The sequence below is a fragment of the Miscanthus floridulus genome, chromosome 10 (genome assembly GCF_019320115.1).
Source record: "Miscanthus floridulus cultivar M001 chromosome 10, ASM1932011v1, whole genome shotgun sequence".
Classification (NCBI taxonomy): domain Eukaryota; kingdom Viridiplantae; phylum Streptophyta; class Magnoliopsida; order Poales; family Poaceae; genus Miscanthus; species Miscanthus floridulus.
In genome coordinates this window covers 46,808,283-46,830,283 of record NC_089589.1, presented here as the reverse complement: position 1 = coordinate 46,830,283, position 22,001 = coordinate 46,808,283, and the positions used below count along the sequence as shown (strand labels likewise).

Here is a 22,001-nt window from a genome sequence, read left to right as displayed (position 1 = left end):
TGGTGTTGAGAGCCATTGTATTGCATTGCTTGTTGGTCTTGTCTTGGTTGGCGAGATTATCGGGATCAATGATAGCATAGTCATTCTCGGTCACATCCCATACTTGATCATTGATTGAACCAAGATACATCTTCATCTTTTTCTTCCAATAATCATAGCATGTGCCATCAAAGAAAGGTGGTTTGCCCCCCCCCCCACATGGTTGAACACAACTTGAGCCATAGTTTGTCACCGCGGTTGTTAAGCCTTCAATCAAACGGTGACCACGGCTTCGATACCACTTGAAAATGTTCTAATATGGCTAGTGGGGGTGAATAGCCTATTTAAAAATCTACAAATCAACTAGAGTAATTTGATTAGTATAACAAATGGCAAAAATGCAAACTTGCTCTAGCTCTATAAAGGTTGCAAGCCACCTATCCAATAATTCTAGTTACTATAATCATTAGACACACAATTTGCTAAGTCACTACTCACTAAGAGCTCTCATACTTGCTACACTAAAGAGCTCCACTAGATGAACTTAAACTACAAAGGAAGCTCTCAATTCTAGCTACACTAAAGCGCTTGCTATAACTAGTTTGCGAGAATATAAATGAGTGAGTAGGGTGATTATACCGCCGTGTAGAGAAGTGAATCAATCACAAGATGAATACTAAATCAATCACCGGGAGAATACTAAAGGGCAAGAGACAACCAATTTTCTCCTGAGGTTCATATGCTTGCCAACACGCTATGTCCCCCGTTGTGTCGACCAACACTTGGTGGTTCGGTGGCTAAGAGGTGTTTCATGAACTTCGTCCACATAATTAGACACCGCAAAACCTACCCACTAAGTGAGGTAACTCAATGACACGAGCAATCCACTAGGGTTATCTTTCGGCGCTCCGCCTAGGGAAGGTACACGTCCCCTCACAATCACCGGAGATGGCCACGAACAATCACCAACTCATGTCCAATCCTCCTCCGCTGCTCCAATCCGTCTAGGTGGTGGCAATCACCAAGAGCAACAAGCGAATCCCGCAGCAAAATACGAACACCAAGTGCCTCTAGATGCAATTACCTAAGCAATGCACTTGGATTCTCTCCCAATCTCACAAAGATGATGAATCAATGATGGAGATGAGTGGGAGGGCTTTGGCTAAGCTCACAAGATCGCTATGTCAATGTAAATGGCCAAGAGAGAGAGCTTGAGCCAGGCCTATGGGGCTTAAATAGAAGCCCCCACAAAATACAGTCGTTGGCTCTCTGTTCTCATGAAAAGTTAGGGCGACCGGACATGCGCCAGTCAGATCGACCGGACGTAGGACCCCTAGCATCCGGTCGTGCGATGCACGCCACATGGCCCCTGCTTCAAACGTTGATCGCCCGATCTCAATAGTCATCAGTACATTTAAGTTGTGACCGGACGCGCTGCTTGAAAGTGACCGGACGCAGGACCCCAGCGCCTAGTCGTTTCCAGTAAGGTTCCACTCACGACCGGACGCGTCCGGTCACCACCGACCGAACTCGCCCAGCGTCCGATCACTCATTGTCTCCTCTGTGCGTCGCCACATCAGCACGACCGGACGTTGAACAGTGTTCAGCCAAAGTCCGGTCGCCTACGTCCGGTCAAGAGACCGAGGGCGGCCTTCACTGCGCGCCACTGACCGGACGCAGGACCCCAGTGTCCGGTCACTGCGTGACCAGCGTCCGGTGCACTCCGTGAAACCTTGTCTTTTTTGTATAGGGCGGTTGAAGTTTCGAACATTTGCTCCCAAGCGCTTAACACAATGTGTATCACCTTTGTGCATGTGTGTTAGCATATTTTTATAAATATTTTTAAGGGTGTTAGCACTCCACTAGATCCTAAATGCATATGCAATGAGTTAGAACATCTAGTGGCACTTTGATATCCGCATTTCGATATGAGTTTCACCCCTCTTTATTGTACGGCTATTGAACCTAAATATGATCACACTCGCTAAGTGTCTTGATCACCGAAACAAAATGGCTCCTACCACTTATACCTTTGCCTTGAGACTTTTATTTTTCTTTATCCTTTTCCAAGTCCAAACATGTGATCATCATCATGGCATCATCATCATCATGTTATGATCTTCATTTGTTTCACCACATATAATGTGCCACCTATCTCATAATCACTTTGATAAACTAGGTTAGCACTTAGGGTTTCATCAATTCACCAAAACCAAACTAGAGCTTTCAGTGGTGTCGATGGAAACGTGGCTCTGCACGGGCGGGTTGGCCTCGGAGTTGAGCTTGGGGACGAAGAAGCCTCTGCCGTTGGCGTTGTCGTCCGCGCCAAGGCTGACGTCGGTGATGGGATCAACGATGGTGGGGCGGTCGTTGACTGGTGGGGCCCGTGGCGCGGCCCTGGTCGGAGTGGAGGAGCCGCGTGGTCGAGGAGACAACTTCCTTCGTGGACGCCAACTCCTTGCGAAAATCACGAAGCTCAGCCAGGGATCAACTGGAAATCGAGACCCATAGCGTTCAATTGCAATTGGAATCGGTTGGTGAGGGATTTCGGTGGAATTCCAGGATTGGCTCTGAATACCAGATGTTAGCAGTAGGGTAGCAGGGATAGGTAGGGAAGCATTAGATATCAGAGATTGGAGAGGAACTAGCAGCAGAGCAGGGGAATTGGGAGGAAGAAGATGAACACGAGAGGAGTAGCTAGAACAGATTAGGATATATCTGATTGTTGATTACAATATTCTCCATACCCCTCTCTCCACAGCCAAAGATAAATATATACCACTCCATACACGGGCCAAGCCCAACCAACCAGTAGAGGCACGCAGGCCCATGTGGCCATGTCCGAAGCCCATATCTATTATTAATACTAGCCCATATCCCTAACACAGAGGTGCTGCGTGTTTTTCATGGAGTAGAGGAGGGTCTTGCTGTGCTCGTCCCGGTGGTCCAGCTGGGGTCATGAGGCGCGGCAGCGAGGTCTCCGGCAAGACGCGCGCAGAGGTGCTCTCCGGCTCGCCGGCTCGTCGAGGTGCTCGCTGCTGCTTCTTGCTGCCCACCACATGTTCGACAAAACGTCATAAAGGGGTAGACTTACCCACTCGAAGAAGAGGTGACTCTATGCAACGCAAATCAGGCAACCAAACACACTCGTACGCTAGCCAGACTCAGACAATATAGACAACCATATAATCATGGATTGATTTGGTGAGAGCAGACTAAGGCTAACCGGTCTCCAATACCAAACACACCCATAAGAACCAGGAGGGAGCAATGTGCCCAATGTCCTTGTACGATCAACCGCTGGCATTAAAACATCGGCTCTAAGGAAATAAATAATTATGGCTACGTACGTACCTTGCAACTGTAGCAGGAACAAGACAATAATCTGTCAACGAGGCGAACACCGATCTCGCAACACAGCGGAAAGGCTCAAGAATTTGAGTGGATTCAGACTGGTGGGGAGAGGTCTGCCATCCCAGTAGTGCCAGTAGCAATGGCAGGTAGCAGGCCTACGTCTTCGTTGGGGGTCAAGAGAAAGAAAAAAAGTCTACATAACTTCTATAACTATACAAGGTAGATTATTTCACCCTTCAAACTATAAAATCAGATTTTTTACTCTCTAAACTTTTCAAAACTGGTCTAATACCCCCAAAGCGGTTTTGGACGGTGATTTTAATACATTGACGATGATTTTGTCTTTTTCTTTTTTATTTATTTAGGCTAAATCTTTAAAAAATCATAGTAAATCATAGAAAAATCATAAAATAAAAAATCTAATTTTATTGGACTCCACGTGAGTAGATTTATATAGTGAACATATAATATGATATTCTTTAGTTCAAAGTTTTTGTTGTATCTTTATATCTATGTTTTTCTATAATTAAATGGAATAATTCATAACTGCAGCTTCTATGGTCCAATTATGGTGAAATTTTTATGTTAGGCTAATTATTGTATGCTTGAATTATAGTAAAGTTTTCATACTAATTGGATCATGTAGAACTTTAGTTATAGATAAAGCATAGATTTAACAAGCATAAACCTAAATCTGCATGTTCGACTAAACATATTCCAGCTTGTTTCAGCTTATTCTCTCTCACAGAATACTATTGAATCAGCCGAAATCAGACGAAATCAGCTGAAAGTGTATCAGCCGAACAGGGCCATAAATCTATAACTAAGTTATACATGATCCAATGAGTATAAAATTGTTACTACAGTTAATGATATAATAATTAGTTCATCATAAAAATTTCACCATAATTGGATCCATAGAATCTGGAGCTACGAATTATTCCAATTAATTACAGAAAAGCATAGATGTAAAGTTACAGCAAAAACTTTGTACTAAAGCATACCATATTATATGTTCACTGTGTAGATCTACTCATGTGGAATCCAATAAAATTGGATTTTATATATTATGATTTTTCTGTGATTTACTATGATTTATCAAAAATTCAACGGAAATAAATAAAAAAGAAAAGATAAAACCACCATCAATGTAGTAAAACCATCGTTCAAAACTGCTTGGGTGTTATTTAATCAGTTTTAAAAAGTTTAAGAAATAGAAAATTTGATTTTATAGTTTAGAGGTGAAGTAGTGTATCCTAAATAAATAACCAGTGGTTAAGTAGACTTTTTCCTCGACAGAAAGCTAGGATTCCTCCCCTGCCTGGCGAACCTCACATCTTTAATCTCCATGTCCCAGACCGGAAGAATACTAATCTTTTTTCCTCTCTCAATGGGTGGCAACAAGCTTACTTTTGTGCTTTTGTGGTGTGGGTGCATGCCCGTGTTGCTTCTTCTTCTACAAGCTACCTAGTACACAAAGGAGGCCTCTACACAAAGTGGCCGCTGGTGACGAGAAGAGTTTCCCAGTTTCGCTAGAGAGAGATCATCCGCTGCAGCATGCAGGGGAGAGAGCAAGCCCACGGCGACGCGGCAATGAGCAGCACCACCGCCGCCACCTACCCGGCGGAGAGCGTCAGCTCCTGCCACCCTCCCACCCCGCCTTCTTCCCCTCCCCCTCATCCGGCACCGGCGGTGGTGTCGGCCATCCACGGCGCCCAACTGAGGCAGACGTTCGACTTCGCCGACGCCAGCTCCGGCGGCGACGCGGAGGAGGACGAGGACTTCATCCGCGTCGTGGAATACATTGAGCGGGCCCCGCTGTGTGTCTGCTGGCGCGGCCGCTGCGCGGTGGAGCGGGACGAGCAGCGCGGCCGGTGGGTGTACGTCTGCCCGTCTCAGCCGGTGAGCCTCCACAGTCCGCACTCACCTCCGAAAAGATCCTCTCTCTCTCTGTTTTTTTTACCCTACGGTTTAACCACTGCAGTTTTTAGTTAAAACGATGATCGGTTTCTTGTACTGCTTTGGGTGTGAGAAACGCAATCCGAGGGGAGGATTTTACTGTTTAGATGGAGAAATTTTTTGTTCTTGATTGAAGCATGGCGGTGAGACCTGTTACTGCGATAGAAGAGGTGGATTTGAGGATGCTAGAGAATCTGGGGGAGCAGAATGCTGGATTGCAGCGAGCGTTTCTTGGGTTCAAAAGCTCTTGGAGGGGTTTTGCAGTGGTTTTGGTTGACGACTTGGATGGAATGTATTGTAGTGGTTCCAGACTTCCAGATGAAATTGCTGTTTTTCCGTGTCCAATTTGGCAGTAACCTGACGTTTTCGGATGAAATTGCGGGGTAGTAGTTTTTTCCAATTGCCTGCAAATAGATCTTCCTATATGTGATTTCCAGTTTGTTCCAGAATCTTAATCATCACTCTACTAATTTTCTTTAGAAGGAAATTTAGAGGATCTTGATCATCATGTTTGTTTTGTTCTACTGTATACACCTTGGATATAGTAGTTGTTCTTATGCGGATTATAGCAACCCTTTCTATGACAGTAGTCATTACTAAGTTTAGCAGAGGTCTCAGACAGGGTTTATCAAAGGTTCAGTGTGTTTCGCCAGCTAGCTGTCTGTAACTTCAATATGGAATAAGTACTTGTTATGTCTTCTGCTATTATTACAAGTTTACAAGAGGGTATGAGCAATTGAGCATTCATGCTTTTAGTTCCAAAATTGGTTCTCATTTTTTTCCAGTTCTTGTCTAATGTATAGCTATCAAATTGGTGAAATTACATTGTCGTAATTATCCAGCCTTCCCTAATTTAAACTACTACACTTCCTAAACTCCTTTAATGCATCTCCTGTTCCTGTGCTCTCTTTTGACTAATTGTTCTTCCTAGAATGTTGATAATGTGTTGTCTTTGCCTGTTGCTGCATGATTTTATATACCCCATTGCTCAACGCAGAGATTTCTAATGGGAAAGTACCATTGTCCTTGGTGTTCTATTTCCATGACGTCTGCACACTTATATTAAGAAAAATCACAAGATGGTCACGTGGCCCCACTAAATTTGTTTACTTGCCTCAATCATTTGACTCCTTAATGCATCTCAATCATTTGCGTCCAAGCAACATCTTCTTTTTGTGACTTGAGCAAGTATCTGCGTATCATGTAAGATATCGTATTAGTATACAACTAATCAGGTAGAGGCACTTTAGAAATTAGAAAGACTTATCCATATCTCTTCTTGCAATCCTATAGCAACAAATAGAAAGGTCACCTTTTCACTCCTGAAATGATAAACAAAAATGCTCATCATGTATATATTTTGAAGATATTCCAGTCTTTCAGCATGTGTAAGAATCAATATAATGATACAAGTTTTCTCTTTACTAGAAATACATATGGCCTCAGATTTCACCATTTTTTTTTCAAAAAAGAAAACCTTGACCAGTGAACAATCACTTATCATGGAAATTTAATGGCACGCATTCAATACAACGTGTGGCGCTGTTCACTGAATCATTTTTTTTCTCGAACACGAAAGAGAGGTGCACATCTTTATATAGAGAAGAAATAACGGTCCCTTACAAACAACCTTCCCTTATCAACTTTGGGACAAGGAAGCATTGCTGTACATCATGAGTCAAAAAAGGCTAATCACATAGCATACATAGAACACATTGATCCGGGTGTGGTAGACCTATTTTTGCTAGTCGGTTGACTGTCCAATATTTGTTCCAAATGGCAAGCCATTAAAATATTTTATATTTGATGGCGCTCAGGATTTCCACAAGCATTTCCACGGTTCAAAAGTGATTGAACCATAGAAGAAAGCTCTATATGTCGATTTAGATGTGAAGTACCCACTTGCCTCATGCCTCCAAACATGTTCATCAGCCTCCAGTGTTAAATTCACATTTTTCTAGACATGCCAAACTTGCAAATACTAAAGCCCCTGAATGTCTCTAATCCAAACTTAGTTCTCCAAAGCTTCTGCTACTGTATGAAGATTTATGGATCTTTTGGATACACAAGCCACTATTGCTGGAGCAAGATCAAGTAAAGAACTGCCACACAACCACCGATCTGTCCAAAACATGGTGTTTGTGCCGCTCCCAACATATGTGGTCACTGAATTGGGATGTCCAAACTTGACCAGGGACGTCCTTCCTCAGTTTTATTCAAACATAGCCATCTCCTCTGTAATGCCCAGCCCATAACATGCCGATTAGGAATACCCAGGCCACCTAGATCAATTGGTTGTCACCTTTTCCCATGCTACCAAGCAACAGCCACCATTAACCTCCTTTCTTCCTTTCAGCAAAACATTAAATCAACAACTATTTTGGTAACCTATCCACCCCCCAACCATATGCACTACTTGTCTAAATGTTTGGTGTACTTCACTTATGTAGGGCACATAAAGTAGTAGGTTTTGTCACAACTACAACCAAAATGATGTCAAGTAATACAATGTAGACTCTATGACTTATGAAAGCTCTCTGTTTACCCCATCCTGCTGTTATATTGTTTGTTACAGATCAGTCTCCAATCCTTAATTGCAACGGTAGTGCTCCCATTACATCCAAATATCATAATGTCAGTTCCTCAAAACTCATAAATTTATAACTACAAGCTTGATGTCATAACCATGTCCTCGCATTTTCTGTAATATGCCCCACACATATCTTCTACTTCCTCCATTCCAAATTATAAAACGTTTTGGCTTTTCTAGATACATAAATTTTTCTATGCAGTTACATATACACTAAGTCTAGATACATAGTTAAAGACTTAAAGTAATGAATCTAGAAAAGCCAAAATGTCTTAGAGTTTGGAACAGAGAGGGGGTAGAAGATACAATTAGAACCCCTAGTTTTCCAAGATAAGTAGCTTTCTGTTGATGTCTCTGGATAAATTTGCCTTTTGTTTGCATTATATCATTTTCTAAAGCTGCAGGCTTATTCCTTATATAAGATTGTACAAGTTTGTTCAATTGTGTAGAGATGCTCCTGTATGAATCCCACTGTGTCTACTTTTCCTTTATCTTCTTTAAATTGAAGTTTACATTCTTCAGTTATGCAATGTCTTTCAACTAACTTGAAAATTATTTTGACTCACAAATATTTATGTTCTTTCATGTAACTACACTGATTTTCATGTATACAGTTGACAAAGTGTTTACTTGTTGAACATGACTTTGCAGAAGTGCAACCGTGTTTCCGTGTGTGAAGAAGTAGGTCTTGATCCTGAATTACAACCTGCTGTTAGGAGCCATCCTAAACCAAGCAATAATTGCGTGATCAACATCTCAAGCAATCATGTAGCTGAACCTAGAACACCAATTAATAATGTTAATCTCCGAGGTGCTGGTGCCACAACTCCAAATATTGTCAGCCCGCAGGCTACTATTCCTAAAACTCCACTTAATTCCACCTTCCAAAGTGCTGGTACTTTCAACTCCACTTCATGTTATTCCAAAAGGTCCAAGCGCTACAGCTGTGGTTAAAATTAGTCCCCAAGGAGCTGGATCTAATGATAAATCGCCAATCTGCAAGTGTAACGCAGGGAAGTGTATAGTATTGAGAAAGGGCAGCGAAGACTACTATGTATGTCCTATACCCAAGGTAATGTTTCCTAAGGTAAACACATTCAGTTTTCTGTTTATCTTGAAATGGTTTAGTGCACCTTGATATTATTTTCAATAGTAGTCAGATGTACTTTTCCTTTATTAACTAGATACTTTATATAATATATAATGCAGTTTTTTCTTTTGCTAGTAACTTGGTATTAGCCCCCCCAAAAAGTGAGAAAAAGCTTCAAATGCTTGTCTTCTTGTGAAATTTTCAAGTAACATGTGCTGCTGCCTACCAGCAAAGTATATTTAGTGAAGAAGTTGCTCCTGTAATCATATCAGTTGCATAACATAGCATACCAAGCCAGCTAACAGTCGGTGGTAGCAGAGAGCCTAGTTAAATTTTCACTCACTTGAGTTTCACCCCTAGGATGAATTTCAACTGAATTGTTGCAACTATACTTAACTTTATGTATACTACGACATACATGCTTTTGTGATGATTTTTCGAAACATTACAACATGATATGCTAACGAGGGCGCTAGCCCCCTAGGCACCAAATCTACATTGGCTTGCTTTGTTATCAGAATCCACTGTAGGACCTCCACAGTAACATCCCCTATGGTATTGCTGTTAGGAATGAATGTTCGTCACATTACTGTTTATTCTGCAGGGATCAGGCGCATGCAGTTACATGGCTCCTGTAGTTGCTGCTGTTAATGAACCAACAGAAACTGGAACAAGGGGGGACAAGCATTTGAAGGACAATTTTGTTGAGAAGGAAGATAATGGAAACAATCTAGATCAAGCACAAGACAACAATGAAAATGGATCGGTCAATCCTCCTCAACCTGATGAGAAAGAAGTTCATGGAAACAATCAGTTCAAGCACAAGACAACAATGCAAATGGATCAGTCAATCATCCTCAACCTGATGAGAAATAAGTTCATGGAAACAATCTAGTTCAAGCACAACAAGACAATAGTGCAAATGGATCAGTCAATTCTCAATCTAATGATGAATGGCCATTTGAAGTCGCCGATAATGAAATTGTACTCACAGCCCAAACAAGGACAAGTGCTGAAGTTCGTCAGGCATCACCAAGTATGAAGTGCGAAACGACTGCCATGGCATCAGAAGCACCCACAGAATCACCCGTGCCACCTTATGATACCAGCAGTCCCATTAATCCACGCTCAGAAAACAGTGTGTCCCCAACTGGTAGGATATTAGAAGCATGTGGTGAACTGATGATCTCATGCTGCGCTGGGCTGTGTCCCCCATAAGCAGTCAGGGCTCCTGCTTACTAACCGTAATCGGCTTTGGCATGATAGTGAAATATACAAGAGGACCTTTGTTATGGTGGTTGGAAAGTACTCAACCTGGTCTGTAATATGTTTGGGCCCATTACCTGCTTAGTTAATAACTTAATGTAGGTTATAATTCATAATATCATTGCACATATATGAGTAAATTGCACGGCCGGTCCTTAAAGTATTGGTCCAAAATAGACACGAGGAGGGTTAAAAGCTGATGTGGTTATCCACGTGGACATGATTTAACCCAGTCACTGCCACCGTCGGTCAACAAGCGATCTGGACCGTGGATTCTGGATCGGGCGGGATAGGAGGAGTTGTCCTCCCCTGTAGCTGCGTAGGGGTGCTCTTTGGCGGCGTCGGAGTCGAGGTGGGACGGAGCACTGGCGGACGATGATCTCCGGCGAGCGGTGGAGCGGGAAGAGGAGGCCACGGCAAAGTCGTCTGCTGCGTTCTCGATGGCGGGGAGGTAGCGGGGAAGGAAACCAAGGCAGTGGGACGGACGGTGGCAGTCTCGTAGGTGGGCCGCAGCTGCGCTCATCGTCACCATGGACGGCGGCGGCTACAGCCCGCGATTCCAGCGCCAGGCCTCCTGCTCCTGCGCCCCCTCCATCTCGTGGCGGGGGTTCGTCCTCGCGGGCTTCGACTTCGACGGCGATGACGACTACTACGACGACGACGTCGCCTTCCACTCCTCGTCATCCTCCTCCTCCAAGGTCAGCGGTCTGGGGGCGCCCTACTACACCGCGGGGGCCCCGAGGCCGTCCGCGCGAGCGAGGCTGAGGGCGCTGTGGCGCCGCATCATGCGGGAGAAGAAGCGGATCGTGCTTTGCTCCACCGGCTACGTGCCCAACATCACGGTGCTGATGTCCAAGGGCGGGTGCAAGGCGTTCACGTCACTGGTGTCCAAGTCCCCTGACACGCTCTCCGCGTTCCAGTTGGCGGTGGGCGGCGGCGTGACGGCGTTCTGCCCGACGGATGACGCCGTGCGGTCATGCCCAGCTACCGGAACCTCAGCGCTGACGGCAAGGCGTCGCTGCTGTTGTTCCACGCGGTGCCCGTCTACTACACGCTGCGGGGGGCTCAAGTCCAGCAACGGGCCCGTGAACACGCTGGCCATTGATGGCGCCGCCAGCAACTACAACCTCACGGTGCAGAACGCGGGCGACCAGGTCACGCTACGGACGCCGGCGTCCGATGACCCGGCCCGGGTGCGCTCCACCGTGTACGACAGGGACCCCATCGCCATCTATGTCGTGGACGCGGTGCTGGAGCCTGTCGAGCTGTTGGACCCCGTGGCGGACGCCCCCGCGCCGGCGCCCGCGCCGTGGCGGTGGGGGTGGCAGTGGATTCGGGCGCTGGAGCGAGAGAGAGGTCACAGTGAGGGGCAAGACGGCATGACAGAGCAGCAGCAGGAGGTGGCGTGGCAGTGCGACGTAGCGGCAGTAGGCGTCAGGCGCATGGCCGAGCCGCCACCGCTCTCTCATGGTTGCCTGCCCCGACGCGACGGCAAGGCCCGTGGCTCGCATGCTCGCCCCCGTGTGCCAGCGGCGGCGGCGCGACCGGCGGCACACACGCTCGCCTGCCCCAGATAGGAAGGCGCGGCCCGTGGCCCCCGCGCTCACCTGGTGGGCTCGCATGCCGGCGGCAGCTGGAGTTGGAAGATGAGCTGACACATGGGCCCGCCCTGGCGGTGACTGGGCTAGAAGATCCTGGCCGCGCATGCCACGGCTCAGAGTTTTGTGCTTAAATCATGTCCACGTGGACGGCCACGTCAGCTTCTAACCCTCCTCGTGTCTATTTTGGACCTTGATGAGATCACTTAAATACATTAAGGAGTTAAACTTGCGATTTCATAGTTTGGGGACTATGATGAAATCCATTCAAATACTTTAGGGACCGGCCGTGCAGTTTACTCTACATATATGTAGTAAGAGCGTGTTTAGTTCCAGGAAGTTGGAATTTTGGGCTACTGTAGCACTTTCGTTTTTATTTGGCAATTAGTGTTCAAACATGGACTAATTAGGCTCAAAACGTTCGTCTCGCAATTTCCCACCAAACTGTGCAATTAGTTTTTTTTCGTCTACATTTAATGCTCCATGCACGGACCACAAACATTCGATGTAATAGGTACTGTAGCACTTTTTGGGATTTTGGGGTGGAACTGAACACGCGCTAAGTATGTCTCTGAAAGGTACCTTTCAAGAACTGAACGAATTGAGGTCGGATTAATTATAATGTGTATCCTTCAATCCCTGCCTGTTCGCTTCTCCATGACCCCTCGTGCTTGGCTGGCAACAGGTGTTAAACGTGTCCGAACTAACGTTTAGTACTGTGATGTTTAACTGTTGAATAGAGTGTTTTCTGGAGTATGTTTCCAGCTTTTCTGCAAGAGAAGAAGTTTTGCCAACTTGTGTAAACCTGTCCTTCTGGCAATTGCGATGGATGGATCACTGCTATTTTCATAAAAAAAATTCCCAAACTCTGGTCAGATAGTTGCAACTGTTCTGGCAACTTCTGAAACACTCAGCATTGTGGTTCAGCATTCAGAGTTTCAAGCGTGTGGGCTCTCTGAATTATTCTGGTTCAGCATTCAGAGTTTCAGGCAGATGGATTTAGCACGGTCCAGTAGCAACTGAAACTGATGATTCTAAATACTCCAAGCACCAGCAGCTAATTCAGAGGTGCTGACAATAATAACCCATCATTAGCTACTTGGACTTTGATAGGGTAACACCCACCAACTTTTTAGCTATGTGCTTACTCAGAAATGTATTAACATGAACAATGAGAATCCATTATCCGTTTACATCTGCTAGTTACACGGCCATCATTTCCATGCATCCTGTCAAAAGCATTTTCCCAGGATTTCCAGAGGAAACCATTCAACTTTCATATGCAATAGCTTGAAAGAATTCTCGCCTCTCAAACGGGATGCAACGCCAAAAGAATGAAGTGGCGCCGCTGGTTCATGGAGAGGCTCATCTCCCTTATTGTTCCTCCTGCGGCCACTCTCTTCTTCCATTTACCCCTCTCACTTTCCGCTGATTGCCTTGTCCGCGCGAGTGCCCGTGTCCACAGTCGACTGTAGCTAACGCATGCAAAAATTTCCTAGATGATCAAATCTAAGTGTAGAACCAAACGGTGGCCAATTTTTTCTGAGTAAGCTAATTTTACTTGGCATACTCTGTCCCGTAACCAAATCGTGCCCTAAGTTGTTTCCTGTTTTGCGTAACGCGGTGTGAGCCTTCTGTTGGTGTTTAGAGGTGTTTAGAGAGAGAACTAGAGAGATGTGTAGCTAGAGTCAGCTTCAGTTTCTTTTCGCGCTTTTTTTCGTTGGAACTATGTGTTGTAAAGCTAGTAATCCTAGCAAGACCATAATGCTTTATGCAAAGCGAGGCCACGAGGTCCTTGGTCTAAATGACTTAGCTAGAGCCAGCTTCAGTTTCTTTTGGCGCTTTTTTCGTTGGAACTCTGTGTTGTAAAGCTAGTAATCCTAGCAAGACCATAATGCTTTATGCAAAGCGAGGCCACGAGGTCCTTGGTCTAAATGACTTAGCTAGAGTCAGCTTCAGTTTCTTTTCGCGCTTTTTTTCGTTGGAACTCTGTGTTGTAAAGCTAGTAATCCTAGCAAGATCATAATGCTTTATGCAAAGCGAGGCCACGAGGTCCTTGGTCTAAATGACTTGTTAGAGATTTGTACTCTCTCTATCATAAAAAAAATTATAGAATATATTTTCTAAGTACACCTATTATTTTCATGATATATTTTCCAGTGACTCTAAACTTCAAATTGCATTCTTTTATGGACAAAAACACTTTGCACACAATCTCTAATAGGACCCCCACCCTACGCAAATACAACAACAAACAACGGACATGGTGGACCGAATGACGCAAGCAAGGTACCTTAGAGCAGCCCCAACGCACCACGCTGTCCATATGCCCCAAGCTCCACATCGACGCCGAGTTTCCATGACATTGCGCACTATCTCAGATCTGGACATCACTACCGGTTCAAAAACCCACTTCACTGCCAGATTTTGATCCGACAGTGGCATACCGGCAGTGATGGGGTTGACATCACTGCCGGTCCTTAAAAACTGACACTGATCTACAGGAAACAGTATCGGTTCCTGGCTCCACCCGGCATTGTCCAGTTGAACAACACTGCCGGTTTGTAGTGCCAACCGACAGTGACGGTTGCTTCAAGAATGTCGGTTCTTGGCTCAAGCCAGCAGTGTTGAACAAGACTACACTATCGGTTCATGGATCAAACCGGTAGTGTTGTAGTAAATATCAGTGTCGGTTCATGGATCAAACCGGCAGTGTTGTCGTAACTATCAGTGTCAGTTCATGGTTCAAGCCGGCAGTGTTGAGCAAGCCAACACTGTCGGTTTGTTTCTAACCGGCAGTGATGGTTACGACAACACTGCCGGTTTATTGCTAACCAACGGTGCTGGCCCGTTTATATTTTATTGTTTTATAATTTATTTTAATTTATATATTTTTTGGAATCGGGTTTGGCTTTATATACGCTACGTATACGACAGATCCATCAATATTAAACATTACAAATGTTACGATTACAATTCAAATGTTCTTATCCACATCTTGATCCCTCAAAATAAAAAAGAAATGTTCTTGGACTTCACATATGCTTCTCGGACTTCTTACAATAATCTTGCGAGTCGCTCTGGGCCATACTGGTCCTTGTACCGCATGGATTGTGCAATGGAAAATACTTCATCTTTTTCCAATACCTCGGCTAAGATGAATTTTGCGAGCTCCGATTGCAGTGTGACGATCTCCATGTCTAACAGCCTTTGGTGGTTATATTTCTTGCGCTGTCGTTCAAAAAAGATGATATCCAAAGAGGAATATTAAATCATTTTGTTGAATTATTAACAGACATAAATGAAATGGTGATTATACACACCAACTTATCGGCTTCTTTCGATTTTCCGCCGATGTAGCGAAGTATTGCCCACATTACATGGCCAAACTAAATCTATTTAATGTTCTTTATCCTTGACATGATAAAAAATTACCTCAATAATTGGACTTTTTATTATTCGGAGATCAATGTGGTTTAGTAATACTTGCTGCTGCTGCCGAGCTAATTTTAAAAGTTGTTTTTAACTTTTTTTTTTCTAGAACAAACATCTATAGATGTTTTTTTAAGCATGATATACATTCCATCAAAATAGCATTATTTTTAAAATATACTAAAACTTATACAAGAAATAAATAATTTCTTGTAGTATATATAAGAAAATATTAGATGAAAGGTCAAAGCAAAACATCTACAACAGAAAGGAAATAGACAAGTCATTGTAATTAACCAACATGACCAGTCAAATAAAGTAGGACCCTATCAAAACAGAGAGGGGGTAGAAGATACAATTAGAACCCCTAGTTTTCCAAGATAAGTAGCTTTCTGTTGATGTCTCTGGATAAATTTGCCTTTTGTTTGCATTATATCATTTTCTAAAGCTGCAGGCTTATTCCTTATATAAGATTGTACAAGTTTGTTCAATTGTGTAGAGATGCTCCTGTATGAATCCCACTGTGTCTACTTTTCCTTTATCTTCTTTAAATTGAAGTTTACATTCTTCAGTTATGCAATGTCTTTCAACTAACTTGAAAATTATTTTGACTCACAAATATTTATGTTCTTTCATGTAACTACACTGATTTTCTTGTATACAGTTGACAAAGTGTTTACTTGTTGAACATGACTTTGCAGAAGTGCAACCGTGTTTCCGTGTGTGAAGAAGTAGGTCTTGATCCTGAATTACAACCTGCTGTTAGGAGCCATCCTAAACCAAGCAATAATTGCGTGATCAACATCTCAAGCAATCATGTAGCTGAACCTAGAACACCAATTAATAATGTTAATCTCCGAGGTGCTGGTGCCACAACTCCAAATATTGTCAGCCCGCAGGCTACTATTCCTAAAACTCCACTTAATTCCACCTTCCAAAGTGCTGGTACTTCAACTCCACTTCATGTTATTCCAAAAGGTCCAAGCGCTACAGCTGTGGTTAAAATTAGTCCCCAAGGAGCTGGATCTAATGATAAATCGCCAATCTGCAAGTGTAACGCAGGGAAGTGTATAGTATTGAGAAAGGGCAGCGAAGACTACTATGTATGTCCTATACCCAAGGTAATGTTTCCTAAGGTAAACACATTCAGTTTTCTGTTTATCTTGAAATGGTTTAGTGCACCTTGATATTATTTTCAATAGTAGTCAGATGTACTTTTCCTTTATTAACTAGATACTTTATATAATATATAATGCAGTTTTTTCTTTTGCTAGTAACTTGGTATTAGCCCCCCCAAAAAGTGAGAAAAAGCTTCAAATGCTTGTCTTCTTGTGAAATTTTCAAGTAACATGTGCTGCTGCCTACCAGCAAAGTATATTTAGTGAAGAAGTTGCTCCTGTAATCATATCAGTTGCATAACATAGCATACCAAGCCAGCTAACAGTCGGTGGTAGCAGAGAGCCTAGTTAAATTTTCACTCACTTGAGTTTCACCCCTAGGATGAATTTCAACTGAATTGTTGCAACTATACTTAACTTTATGTATACTACGACATACATGCTTTTGTGATGATTTTTCGAAACATTACAACATGATATGCTAACGAGGGCGCTAGCCCCCTAGGCACCAAATCTACATTGGCTTGCTTTGTTATCAGAATCCACTGTAGGACCTCCACAGTAACATCCCCTATGGTATTGCTGTTAGGAATGAATGTTCGTCACATTACTGTTTATTCTGCAGGGATCAGGCGCATGCAGTTACATGGCTCCTGTAGTTGCTGCTGTTAATGAACCAACAGAAACTGGAACAAGGGGGGACAAGCATTTGAAGGACAATTTTGTTGAGAAGGAAGATAATGGAAACAATCTAGATCAAGCACAAGACAACAATGAAAATGGATCGGTCAATCCTCCTCAACCTGATGAGAAAGAAGTTCATGGAAACAATCAGTTCAAGCACAAGACAACAATGCAAATGGATCAGTCAATCATCCTCAACCTGATGAGAAATAAGTTCATGGAAACAATCTAGTTCAAGCACAACAAGACAATAGTGCAAATGGATCAGTCAATTCTCAATCTAATGATGAATGGCCATTTGAAGTCGCCGATAATGAAATTGTACTCACAGCCCAAACAAGGACAAGTGCTGAAGTTCGTCAGGCATCACCAAGTATGAAGTGCGAAACGACTGCCATGGCATCAGAAGCACCCACAGAATCACCCGTGCCACCTTATGATACCAGCAGTCCCATTAATCCACGCTCAGAAAACAGTGTGTCCCCAACTGGTAGGATATTAGAAGCATGTGGTGAACTGATGATCTCATGCTGCGCTGGGCTGTGTCCCCCATAAGCAGTCAGGGCTCCTGCTTACTAACCGTAATCGGCTTTGGCATGATAGTGAAATATACAAGAGGACCTTTGTTATGGTGGTTGGAAAGTACTCAACCTGGTCTGTAATATGTTTGGGCCCATTACCTGCTTAGTTAATAACTTAATGTAGGTTATAATTCATAATATCATTGCACATATATGAGTAAATTGCACGGCCGGTCCTTAAAGTATTGGTCCAAAATAGACACGAGGAGGGTTAAAAGCTGATGTGGTTATCCACGTGGACATGATTTAACCCAGTCACTGCCACCGTCGGTCAACAAGCGATCTGGACCGTGGATTCTGGATCGGGCGGGATAGGAGGAGTTGTCCTCCCCTGTAGCTGCGTAGGGGTGCTCTTTGGCGGCGTCGGAGTCGAGGTGGGACGGAGCACTGGCGGACGATGATCTCCGGCGAGCGGTGGAGCGGGAAGAGGAGGCCACGGCAAAGTCGTCTGCTGCGTTCTCGATGGCGGGGAGGTAGCGGGGAAGGAAACCAAGGCAGTGGGACGGACGGTGGCAGTCTCGTAGGTGGGCCGCAGCTGCGCTCATCGTCACCATGGACGGCGGCGGCTACAGCCCGCGATTCCAGCGCCAGGCCTCCTGCTCCTGCGCCCCCTCCATCTCGTGGCGGGGGTTCGTCCTCGCGGGCTTCGACTTCGACGGCGATGACGACTACTACGACGACGACGTCGCCTTCCACTCCTCGTCATCCTCCTCCTCCAAGGTCAGCGGTCTGGGGGCGCCCTACTACACCGCGGGGGCCCCGAGGCCGTCCGCGCGAGCGAGGCTGAGGGCGCTGTGGCGCCGCATCATGCGGGAGAAGAAGCGGATCGTGCTTTGCTCCACCGGCTACGTGCCCAACATCACGGTGCTGATGTCCAAGGGCGGGTGCAAGGCGTTCACGTCACTGGTGTCCAAGTCCCCTGACACGCTCTCCGCGTTCCAGTTGGCGGTGGGCGGCGGCGTGACGGCGTTCTGCCCGACGGATGACGCCGTGCGGTCATGCCCAGCTACCGGAACCTCAGCGCTGACGGCAAGGCGTCGCTGCTGTTGTTCCACGCGGTGCCCGTCTACTACACGCTGCGGGGGGCTCAAGTCCAGCAACGGGCCCGTGAACACGCTGGCCATTGATGGCGCCGCCAGCAACTACAACCTCACGGTGCAGAACGCGGGCGACCAGGTCACGCTACGGACGCCGGCGTCCGATGACCCGGCCCGGGTGCGCTCCACCGTGTACGACAGGGACCCCATCGCCATCTATGTCGTGGACGCGGTGCTGGAGCCTGTCGAGCTGTTGGACCCCGTGGCGGACGCCCCCGCGCCGGCGCCCGCGCCGTGGCGGTGGGGGTGGCAGTGGATTCGGGCGCTGGAGCGAGAGAGAGGTCACAGTGAGGGGCAAGACGGCATGACAGAGCAGCAGCAGGAGGTGGCGTGGCAGTGCGACGTAGCGGCAGTAGGCGTCAGGCGCATGGCCGAGCCGCCACCGCTCTCTCATGGTTGCCTGCCCCGACGCGACGGCAAGGCCCGTGGCTCGCATGCTCGCCCCCGTGTGCCAGCGGCGGCGGCGCGACCGGCGGCACACACGCTCGCCTGCCCCAGATAGGAAGGCGCGGCCCGTGGCCCCCGCGCTCACCTGGTGGGCTCGCATGCCGGCGGCAGCTGGAGTTGGAAGATGAGCTGACACATGGGCCCGCCCTGGCGGTGACTGGGCTAGAAGATCCTGGCCGCGCATGCCACGGCTCAGAGTTTTGTGCTTAAATCATGTCCACGTGGACGGCCACGTCAGCTTCTAACCCTCCTCGTGTCTATTTTGGACCTTGATGAGATCACTTAAATACATTAAGGAGTTAAACTTGCGATTTCATAGTTTGGGGACTATGATGAAATCCATTCAAATACTTTAGGGACCGGCCGTGCAGTTTACTCTACATATATGTAGTAAGAGCGTGTTTAGTTCCAGGAAGTTGGAATTTTGGGCTACTGTAGCACTTTCGTTTTTATTTGGCAATTAGTGTTCAAACATGGACTAATTAGGCTCAAAACGTTCGTCTCGCAATTTCCCACCAAACTGTGCAATTAGTTTTTTTTCGTCTACATTTAATGCTCCATGCACGGACCACAAACATTCGATGTAATAGGTACTGTAGCACTTTTTGGGATTTTGGGGTGGAACTGAACACGCGCTAAGTATGTCTCTGAAAGGTACCTTTCAAGAACTGAACGAATTGAGGTCGGATTAATTATAATGTGTATCCTTCAATCCCTGCCTGTTCGCTTCTCCATGACCCCTCGTGCTTGGCTGGCAACAGGTGTTAAACGTGTCCGAACTAACGTTTAGTACTGTGATGTTTAACTGTTGAATAGAGTGTTTTCTGGAGTATGTTTCCAGCTTTTCTGCAAGAGAAGAAGTTTTGCCAACTTGTGTAAACCTGTCCTTCTGGCAATTGCGATGGATGGATCACTGCTATTTTCATAAAAAAAATTCCCAAACTCTGGTCAGATAGTTGCAACTGTTCTGGCAACTTCTGAAACACTCAGCATTGTGGTTCAGCATTCAGAGTTTCAAGCGTGTGGGCTCTCTGAATTATTCTGGTTCAGCATTCAGAGTTTCAGGCAGATGGATTTAGCACGGTCCAGTAGCAACTGAAACTGATGATTCTAAATACTCCAAGCACCAGCAGCTAATTCAGAGGTGCTGACAATAATAACCCATCATTAGCTACTTGGACTTTGATAGGGTAACACCCACCAACTTTTTAGCTATGTGCTTACTCAGAAATGTATTAACATGAACAATGAGAATCCATTATCCGTTTACATCTGCTAGTTACACGGCCATCATTTCCATGCATCCTGTCAAAAGCATTTTCCCAGGATTTCCAGAGGAAACCATTCAACTTTCATATGCAATAGCTTGAAAGAATTCTCGCCTCTCAAACGGGATGCAACGCCAAAAGAATGAAGTGGCGCCGCTGGTTCATGGAGAGGCTCATCTCCCTTATTGTTCCTCCTGCGGCCACTCTCTTCTTCCATTTACCCCTCTCACTTTCCGCTGATTGCCTTGTCCGCGCGAGTGCCCGTGTCCACAGTCGACTGTAGCTAACGCATGCAAAAATTTCCTAGATGATCAAATCTAAGTGTAGAACCAAACGGTGGCCAATTTTTTCTGAGTAAGCTAATTTTACTTGGCATACTCTGTCCCGTAACCAAATCGTGCCCTAAGTTGTTTCCTGTTTTGCGTAACGCGGTGTGAGCCTTCTGTTGGTGTTTAGAGGTGTTTAGAGAGAGAACTAGAGAGATGTGTAGCTAGAGTCAGCTTCAGTTTCTTTTCGCGCTTTTTTTCGTTGGAACTATGTGTTGTAAAGCTAGTAATCCTAGCAAGACCATAATGCTTTATGCAAAGCGAGGCCACGAGGTCCTTGGTCTAAATGACTTAGCTAGAGCCAGCTTCAGTTTCTTTTGGCGCTTTTTTCGTTGGAACTCTGTGTTGTAAAGCTAGTAATCCTAGCAAGACCATAATGCTTTATGCAAAGCGAGGCCACGAGGTCCTTGGTCTAAATGACTTAGCTAGAGTCAGCTTCAGTTTCTTTTCGCGCTTTTTTTCGTTGGAACTCTGTGTTGTAAAGCTAGTAATCCTAGCAAGATCATAATGCTTTATGCAAAGCGAGGCCACGAGGTCCTTGGTCTAAATGACTTGTTAGAGATTTGTACTCTCTCTATCATAAAAAAAATTATAGAATATATTTTCTAAGTACACCTATTATTTTCATGATATATTTTCCAGTGACTCTAAACTTCAAATTGCATTCTTTTATGGACAAAAACACTTTGCACACAATCTCTAATAGGACCCCCACCCTACGCAAATACAACAACAAACAACGGACATGGTGGACCGAATGACGCAAGCAAGGTACCTTAGAGCAGCCCCAACGCACCACGCTGTCCATATGCCCCAAGCTCCACATCGACGCCGAGTTTCCATGACATTGCGCACTATCTCAGATCTGGACATCACTACCGGTTCAAAAACCCACTTCACTGCCAGATTTTGATCCGACAGTGGCATACCGGCAGTGATGGGGTTGACATCACTGCCGGTCCTTAAAAACTGACACTGATCTACAGGAAACAGTATCGGTTCCTGGCTCCACCCGGCATTGTCCAGTTGAACAACACTGCCGGTTTGTAGTGCCAACCGACAGTGACGGTTGCTTCAAGAATGTCGGTTCTTGGCTCAAGCCAGCAGTGTTGAACAAGACTACACTATCGGTTCATGGATCAAACCGGTAGTGTTGTAGTAAATATCAGTGTCGGTTCATGGATCAAACCGGCAGTGTTGTCGTAACTATCA

General features: G+C 45.3%; 1 protein-coding gene and 3 pseudogenes across 1 annotated transcript; all 4 read left to right on the top strand.

The window, feature by feature from the left end:
• Positions 1–4,838: 4,838 nt before the first annotated feature.
• Positions 4,839–10,416, top strand: LOC136490164 (uncharacterized; annotated as a pseudogene).
• A 352-nt stretch (positions 10,417–10,768) lies between these two features.
• On the top strand, positions 10,769–11,815 carry LOC136488553 (uncharacterized; annotated as a pseudogene).
• A 4,079-nt stretch (positions 11,816–15,894) lies between these two features.
• Positions 15,895–17,438, top strand: LOC136490163 (uncharacterized). Its single transcript, XM_066486649.1, has 2 exons — positions 15,895–16,389; positions 17,012–17,438. Exons 1-2 carry the CDS (start codon positions 15,958–15,960, stop codon positions 17,300–17,302), a joined length of 723 nt encoding a protein of 240 aa, XP_066342746.1. The 5' UTR covers positions 15,895–15,957; the 3' UTR covers positions 17,303–17,438.
• Positions 17,439–18,203: 765 nt separating this feature from the next.
• Positions 18,204–19,250, top strand: LOC136488552 (uncharacterized; annotated as a pseudogene).
• Positions 19,251–22,001: the final 2,751 nt, after the last annotated feature.

What these genes read in the sequence shown, in the direction of transcription:
- LOC136490163 (XM_066486649.1), top strand. Translation starts at nt 15,958, where the DNA reads ATGACTTTGCAGAAGTGCAACCGTGTTTCCGTGTGTGAAGAAGTAGGT. An exon ending in ATGTATGTCCTATACCCAAG is followed by an intron (nt 16,390 to 17,011) that starts GTAATGTTTCCT and finishes TTTATTCTGCAG; the next exon opens with GGATCAGGCGCATGCAGTTA.